This window comes from Aplysia californica, unplaced genomic scaffold, assembly GCF_000002075.1.
Source record: "Aplysia californica isolate F4 #8 unplaced genomic scaffold, AplCal3.0 scaffold00454, whole genome shotgun sequence".
Lineage (NCBI taxonomy): Eukaryota > Metazoa > Mollusca > Gastropoda > Aplysiida > Aplysiidae > Aplysia > Aplysia californica.
The window spans coordinates 38,646-47,740 of NW_004797724.1; the positions used below are offsets into that span (position 1 = coordinate 38,646).

General features: G+C 39.5%; 1 protein-coding gene across 1 annotated transcript in view; it reads right to left on the bottom strand.

The window, feature by feature from the left end:
• Positions 1 to 1,841: 1,841 nt before the first annotated feature.
• LOC100533314 (glutamate receptor subunit protein GluR5) overlaps positions 1,842 to 9,095 on the bottom strand; it is a gene marked incomplete at its 5' end in the record, with an annotated part of 137,422 nt that continues 130,168 nt past the window's right edge. Inside the window, 5 exon segments of the mRNA NM_001204612.1 lie at positions 1,842 to 1,919; positions 2,839 to 2,970; positions 4,361 to 4,472; positions 6,041 to 6,186; positions 7,126 to 7,227. Of these exon segments, the coding sequence (NP_001191541.1) occupies positions 1,842 to 1,919; positions 2,839 to 2,970; positions 4,361 to 4,472; positions 6,041 to 6,186; positions 7,126 to 7,227 (570 nt within the window).

Genomic DNA, 9,095 nt, shown 5'->3' on the forward strand with positions numbered 1-9,095 from the left:
GGGGGGGGTGTTTGCATGATGCTTGTTTTGAAATGCGCCTGCATTATCATTATTATTATTATTTTTAAAGAGAGTTATCGTCTTCAAAACACAGATCATTACATCGCTACCTCAGAATACAAAGTTGTATCAGCTGACATTTTGGGTCGGTTTGAGTTGAGTTACTAATACTATGAGATCAGAAATCAAGTGCTCTGTCTGCTCTATCAAAATAGTACATGTACAATTATTCTTAGCTCATAGCTGTTATCAAGATATTCAAAGAATTGCATTTTTAAAAATTGACCTATTATTTTGAAACTCAAAACTTTTTACGTCAATTTTCTCAAAACTAGGCCTTAAGCAGATAGAACTTTGTAATTCTGAGATAGCCACATGTTATAGAACCATTCAGAAGCAATGGGTGTCTTGGGAAGATCCAAAGGTCCTCCCATATTCAGGTAGTTGTAAAAACCATTAATTTGGATGCATTAACAGCTCACTGAAAATAATGTATGGGTGAAGGTGTCTCTTTTAAGAAATCATGGTTTAGACCAGAAACACAGACTGTTGGTCATGCATTTTATTTATCTTTTTCTTCCCATTAGCAAAGAATAGCCAAATAGTCCACAGACAGAATTTTATTTGTCTGTCACTATTGCGTTCATGAAAATAACCAAAGTGCCGATATCCTCATGTGTCACTACAGCGTTCGTGTTAAAAAAAATAACCCTTGGCCAAGAATATCACACCGGCGAGGTGTTTAGTATGACTGTCTGGGTAAATGTTGTGATGTTAACGAGCTGGAAGTCAAACACGCATTTTTACAAATTATTTGTTTTTTATTGTCTGATGGTTAAACAAAGGTGGAGCCCACATTGCTGAACCCGGGTTGCGCTTTGAGCCGGGCGTACGTTTGATACATGTATCAGCCTCATGAGCAGCAATTTTTGGAGGTTCAATGCAAGATAATATGATAGAGAAAACGGGCCCAACAAGACCCGAACGTGGGCCCCCACTCACTCAAGGATCGATGCGTGTGCTTGATTTCAAGAGGCTGGGGGGGTTTGGGGGGAGGGGGGGGGAGCGGGTCCAGAGATTTATGCCGCACCAAATATTTTTCCATCAGTCCGTGATAGAGTGGAGTGATTAGGCAAAAGCAAAACAATTTCTTTGATTTTTATGCGCATTTGCTTTTAAATTCGTTATCAATATCAGTGTCAAATTAATGCCATGCCTGTGTTATGTTGAATAACAATTCTGCAAGAATCAATAGACACTACAACGTCATACTGTACCGACTGTGTAAACTATCCAGACAAATTGGCGATATCTCACGGGGTGACTGCTCTCTGTCTCTCTCTCTCTCTCTCTCTCTCTCTCTCTCTGTGTGTGTGTGTGTGTGTGTGTGTGTGTGTATATACGTGCGCGCGCTTGTTGTTTACATTTTAAACCACAACCTCATGCGGAGACTAGAGTTAAGTCGCCTGGCTTGTGTTCATTGGCCCATGCGCATGTTGCCGTGTACATGTAGCCTATAAAGCGTACAATAAAACTCGTACACCCCGTTCATCACTGTACAAGTAGTTAATTCCAAACCAATTCATGGCAGAGTTCTAATACAAAATCTAGATATATGTGTACTTTTCTGGAAGCACATCCCAACAATCACATTTGCCCAATCCCTGGTAAAAGCAATCGATGATAACGAACTGGGTAAGATGCAGAAACTCACTCACGTAGAGACTCGTCTACAGATTCTAATCCCTATTGGCTGCGCTACAAACAAGGTTCTTATAACTCCATACGTGACCAAAACGGATCACAAAGAGAGGATAATATAACTCGGAAAAAGAGAGATTTTAAGATTGGATATATTTATTAACAATTCCTCCATTTGAATATTCATGTTGAAGACATCTTGAATCCAGTGTGGAAACCTGAGGATTTGAATAAAAGGTATAAATAAATAAGTTCTTGCTCTTTAAAAATTAAATAAGGTTCTTACAAACTAGCTAGGTATTTGTTGGTAGTTGTTGTTGTTTGAGTGTGTGTGTGTGTGTGTGTGTGTGTGTGTGTGTGTGTGTGTGTGTGTGTTGTTGCTGTTGTTGTTGTTATTGTTGTTGTTTTAACATTCCTAAAGGGGGTAAAGGGATATGTAAATAATTATGATTTTAGACTTGAAGAGAAAGTAAGGAATTTTTTTTAGTTTTAGTAAACGTTTTACAAAACTCGCAACGCAATAAGGTCATATAAGTGCTGAAGATTAGAAATGTAACAAGAGAGTAACAAACACAAAACAGAAGGAGGGGAGATAGAGAAGATAGATATTTTATAGGAAAGAAGGAGCAAACCACACCAGAGCACCCGCCAACCACTCACAAATTAAGTAATATAAAGAGAGAGAGAAATACAGGGGAGAGAGAGAGAGAGAGAGAAAGGGGGGTGTTTTTTTAAAATAGTAGAGGGTTTTACGGCGCTCGCAACTGCATAAGGTCATATGAGAGCAAAGAAAGGGAGATAGTTAAAAGAAACAATTAACTCTGATGGGATTGCCGACAGTTTCTCTTCAGTCGGCAAATTATGGTGACAGCTTACAAGAGAAAATAGTTTCCTTTTTTTTCAATTCTTTGCTATTGAGGTCGATTGCCTCAGTGTGAAGTGGTCTACTTGCGAACACGGGAGTGTCCTTGTCTCCCAAGCTCCACTCGAGAGCAGAAACACAAGTAACCGTTGTAAGCCAGCCAATTAAGGAAACGAAACAGACAAGACGAGTGACTTCTTGTGGCTCGTTAAAATGTCAAGCATGTCGAGACAATACACACACTCAGAAGAAAATCACGCGTTAGTTGTACTTGCATATTTCAGATACTGAGTTTTGATGTAATGAGCTTCAATAAGGCCTGTTCCTATGGCAACCACCAAGCCGGCAATCAGCAACAGGAATACTCCGGCTACATTGTTGAGGGAAAGGGATCTCTTCTTGGATTCCTGTCAGAAGAAAAACCTCGACATAATAACAGGTGACGAGACAATGTATCAAAATGAAGGCAAGATAAATTATATTGCGGTAGGTTGTAACAAAAGGTTCAAAACAATAGTTTGAAAAAATTAACAATAAATTGTTCCAGGATACAAAGACAACACGATAAATGCTAGACTAAAAACAATAGTACCTTAGTGTGGTATATTGCTGTATGACAGAGAAACAAGGGCAATCTATTCTCGGGCTGCTCATAAATTTGACTTATTCCAGCACCACTTTAGACTACATGTTAAAATTTCATACACAAAGCATTTTTTTAAAAATCAAGGACGAAGTGTTTACAACAAGCCACCTACATTCACGACAGGTAAAGCTCAAAAAGCAATTTGAAAAAAATATTCTAGGAGTGGACACTAACGGATAGAAGACTCCAGCAGAAGCTAGAGCCACATGGGGCAGCCCTGTAAACTGTAACTCTTGAAACACAGCTACAGCTTGTTCACTTTCGTCTGACAGCTGTTAAAATAAGACAAAGTCAAGCCTCTCAGTTTAATTTTCTCCGATCTTTGCATACTTGTCTAAAAGTTGAATGACCAACAGAATCTAAAAACCCGTTCAAAAAAGGCCACTGCAAACAATCCGACACGTTTTCTTTTGTTACTTTAAAGTGGGTCAACAAAAATAATAGGGGATTTTACAGCATTCACACAATGCATTAAACGGTTGACACATTCTCCTCAACATCACGTATGGTATGCCAATACACTCGACCCAACAGACAGGATCAGTGCTTTTCTAGACTCACTTGGAGACGTCTAGACAGCCGTAGGATGAAATCTTCAAGTAAACATTGAAATGTGGGGGCAAGGTGGGGTCGCTGTCTCAAAAGGAGCAGTTTGTAAACTAGATCTATATTATTATTACTGCAAATCATTCTTTTTAGTGATTCTGTTTATGCACCCAGTCGCTGGCAGCAAAAGCTGTCCCTGAACCTTGATGCGGCCGCTAGCGGACCCTCTCTGCACGACCTGTCGCCCTCTCGCCCGCTACAACACGTCCGTGAATAAACTCACGGAAATCTGTCATATTGTAAAAATGGTATCGATTTCGGAGCCAGAGCGTTTCTCTTTTTTATCTTTTAAAATTTTTATTGTATCTTTATCTTGTTATTCTTTTTTTCTTTTTCTTCCTTTTTTTTTGGGGGGGGGGGTGTGGCGGATTTCGAAGATATCAATTTTGTTTTTTTTAAACCATGATTCTGCATTATGTATCGCTTTCTTATAACACAAAAAGGACGGAACATTGCCAGATGCGACTGAACGTGTAGTACTAATAAACCCTTAATTTTAATGAGCGAATATCAGACGATGTTGAATGACCTTTTAAACCCCTCACCTTGTTACCAGTGTCCACGCCACACTCTCCCTTCTCTTCCCACCATGTCTGTTTCATCTTGTGCAAAGTGCCGTCTTCCTTCAGTTTAAGAGTCACGTAGTTTACACTCTCTCTGTCAGAACAAAGGGGAATGTTATACATTTACAGTCGAACATGTCCGTAACAAACAGCCAAGATCACAGAGAAAAGTGTACATTATCAACATGTAGCCGCTATGGACAGGGTCTGATTTATTGTCATGTACATAATAATACTACATGTATGAAAATGAGTTCTCGGGTAATGTATGAAAACCACTAATAATAACCCATAGACTAAAGCAAAATGTTACTTTCTGAGTTAATAAGAATATTTTTAAAAGGCCAACAGACTCAAACACAAGCCCCCCCCCCCCCCCCACCTCCTCCACCCCCCCCCCACCCCCTTTTCCCCCCGTTATAGCAGTCGCTCACAAATTATCTGACCAAGGCTGCTTTGAACTAATACTTCTGTTCATGATTTATCTTTGCCAATCTGACAATCTCCTATACACTTGAACTTGGTCATCTGTAAAATGATAAGATAAGATAGGATAAGATGATGCTTTATTATCCCAGAGGGAAATTTTTCTTGGCTGTACGGGACCGTAAAAACACATGCAGGTATACATCTAAAAATGTTTAATTTTATATTATATTACTCTCATCAAGTTCAATATGAAAAGAGAAGTAAAGCTGACAATATGTACATTCACATCAGATGTATCATTCAACCACTGGCAAGAATTTAATTACAAGACTTTTGGAGTCACAATGTATATACATATATACTCTAAAGAGCAACACACATCTATGCTCATTCTGACAAAAGCCTATCCAAAATACAGAGATCTGACCGCTGTTTCTTGATACAATTGCTTTTTTCCTAAATTATTAACATGTCAGTAGCGTTCCATATTCAACACTGCCACGGTCAGACATTTTGTTGTTTTTTAAAGTTTTAGTAGAGGTTTTACGACGCTCGCAACTTCATAAGGTCATATGAGCACCAGAAGATTAGACGTGTTACAAGAGAGTAACACACATAAAAAAGAAGAAGGGGAGACAAGGACGATAGATGTTTGATAGGAAAGAAGAAGCAAACTACACCAGAGCATCCGCCAACCACCCACAGACATTTTGTGAAAGGCCTTCGGAAGTTTAAAGTTTAAAAATCAAGTAGAATGGTTACAAAATCATTTAAAAACGAGACCTTTTCTTTCTCCTAATTTCTCAATGTTAGGTTGGGATCTACATCTGATTTAGATATAACGGTCATTGTTCGTCCTGCAACCAAGAGAGGCCGATCACGCCTCTGTAACTGAATGTTTTAATAAGTTATAAGTTATATAACTTTGGTTGAATATTTGAAACTTCAAGTTTCTTGAACTCAAAGATTGATTCTCTTCATACTGATCACTTAAACATCCCCGTGGTTGAATTTTTTTTGCTTGAAGTTTGTTTAAAATGTAAGCAAAGATGACCGAGTTATCTCCCAAAAGATGGCCCTCCCTTTTTGTTTCAACTTTTAGACACCTTGTCTTCGCTTACAGTACACGGAACGGTAATCGTACGCTTACGTGTCCTTAAGAATCTTTTTACTGATTATCTCAGGCTATTTAAAAATAAGTTTCTACAGACAGTAAGAATGAAATAGGCTTACTTCAAGTCTGACCCATGTGGAGTGGCAATGCCAAAGCCTTCAAGGTTTAGATTAGGCCCGACTTTGACTGTGTTACAAGGCAGCCTGTTGTTGATATACTCGTTGGTGGAAGATTCCAGCAGAAAGACATACTTGCCCCCGGAGTTCTGGGGATAGTGAAGCGGTGAATAAACAGGGGGGGGGGAGAAAAAGAGAGGGAGAGAGAGAGAGAGAGAGAGAGAGAGAGAGAGAGAGAGAGAGAGAGAGAGAGAGAGAGAGAGAGAAGGGGGGGGGGATGAGAGAAAGAGAAAGAGAGAAAGAGAGAGAAAGAGAGAGTAGTGAAAGACGCATACATACACGCGCACTCACGTAATAATTATACTCACGCACACATAAATATTATTATATACAGTCACACTCATACACACACACAAGGAGAGAGAGAGAGAGAGAGAGAGAGAGAGAGAGAGACTATTTTCATCCCCAGACATAGGAACAGAACAAATATAATGAAAGATAACGTTAAAAGCTTATGAAGGATAGGCCTGTAGGAACAGAAAATGTTTAAGATGTCTTTTAAATAAGCACGCCCGCGCGCCCGCAAACACACACACACACACACACACACACACACACACACACACACACGCACACACACACACACGCACACACATACACACACACACACACGCACACACAAACATACAAACACACACACCTAGATACACACACAAATACAGAAACATCACAGTAATGTGCTAAAGGAGCTGTGACGTTAACTTTAAAGGAGACAGACAGGGAGCTGATTTACTTCAAATAATATAGCAAACTACAACTCAAGCTAATTTGTTCTCAAAATCTCTGGGCAACCACACAGATTTTACTGTCAGTGCAACCTATAAACGATTTGTTATTTCATAACAAAAAGTTATTTTAGAAGAATCTTGTTGCGAGGACAGCATTCCCTAAAACAGTACCAAACGTTTCATTTGATTTAAGTTAATTAATGTTGCCACCGGTAAGTTTGGGAGCATTATTTTAGTACATTTTTGTATCTCAGATAGAGGAGTGTATAACTTTCTTGAAGTATAAAAATCTTCGCTTACTTGCACCCTGTGTACACCTTGCTGTAGGGATGAAACCATGACAGGAGGCGAGGCAGATGACATGTACGACCACATCATCTTATAGGTCGTTACGTTAGACTCCTGGACAAAATACGATTTGGGTTAAAGTAATTTTACGGGTCACTTTTTGAGATTGTCTAATAGAAAATAACTTTATAGATTAATCTACTTCTATTCTGCCCCCACTTTGGGGGCGCGTGCGGTCGCGCTTTCCCCGTCAATCGTTTCATGTAGGTGACTAGTGCACACGCTTGGCCCACTTGGCTCCGACCCTACCATTCTTGGAAAATTCCTCTTGGGCACCCACACGTGTTAGAGAGAGAGAGAGAGAGAGAGAGAGAGAGAGAGAGAGAGAGAGATGAAATAAGCTGGAAAATCGGCAAGGGGTTGTGAGGCGGGGGGGGGGGGGGGCTTTATTATTGGCTTTTCTGTGGATATTTCCACCTTTAATCTTCATACAATACTAAAGACTAAACGGCTGAAAGATTGGACTTCAGGAAAGTTTGCAAAAATTAACCTCTATGCTTACATAAAAGGCCACTCTTAAAGACAAAAAGAGATTTTAAGACAATTAATTACTCAATTACTATGAATGAAAACTGCCAGTCAAATTAGAAAGTTAAAAATAGATACTATACCGTAATTCTAAATTGACCTTCCCATAAAAGACACATATCTGCTTTAAAATCTAACGTCCCCTACGTTAAGACAAGACTCCTGAATCGAAAAAACAACCACTCATGACACATGTGTTCCTTGATGGAGCACCGGGGAACAGCGACTCTATTTTTAAAAATAAGAAAAAATGTGTCCGGGGAACAGCGACTGCCCTAAGCGAATACCTCGTCGTGATGGTATTGATGATGGTATCGATACACCCGCGGCCCGCCAAAATTATGTCTTCATACTGACTAGAGTATTGTCAGGTTTTGGTATGAATCAATTTTGAATTTTGCCTTGGTGGCGACCGAAGCCTACTCTTATCGATTTTAGAACAACCAAAAGAGCTTAAAGTGCGCAACTTGCTCAAGGGACCTCGAGATTGTTTGCCCTTTCGAGAAAGCCGAATATTCGGTCACTCCTACCCTAAGATCAGGGATGTGTGGCTGAAAGACAGTAGTAAGAGGGAGCAAGGAGAAGCAATACTTGTAAAAATAGTCAGGAGCAAAGGAGAGAGGAGCCCACTGGCCGGGGGTGGGCCGGGTTAGAGCGAGAAAGTGGAGGTGAAAGCAGACGACAGAACATGTCTAGAGAAAAGGAAAGGAGGTGAAAAGAGAACATTTTAGAGAAAAAATGTTAATGCTGCCGTTGCTGTCAGGTTTCGAACCTGGAACCTATTGAATGTGAAGCGAACGCGTACCTCTAGACCACGAGAGCCCGATATGTTTGGTTCTGATGGTCCTGTTTTTAATGATCTTCCAGGGATCTTTTTTAAACCAATACACAATACCCACATGTACATTGTCATGATATTGTATTTCTATGTTCTATGAAATGATCCCAAGTAGAAATTCGTGGGCCGGTGTTTTTTTAATTTGTTTGTTTGGTTGTTTTTTGTTTCTGTTTCTGGCTTTTTTTTCTCTCTCCTTTTCTCCACTACTGATACACACACATACATGTATGCTTCATAAAACGACTTCCATCGTTAATCCGTGTGCGTGTTTGTTTATTTGTTTGTTTGTTTGGTGTTTTTGTTTTCATCTTATCTTTGCTTTAATGATACACACACGTACATCTCTATGCTTCATAAATTTAATGACTCTCATTAAAATTCGTGTACGTGTTTGTTTGTTAATTTGTTTGTTTGTTTGGGGACTTATTTTTTCATTGTATTTGTACTTTATTGATACACACACGTACATGTGTATGTTTGATAAAATAACACCAATTATACATTTATGTGACTGTCTGTGTATGTGCGTGCATGTGTGTGTGTGTGTGTGTGTGTG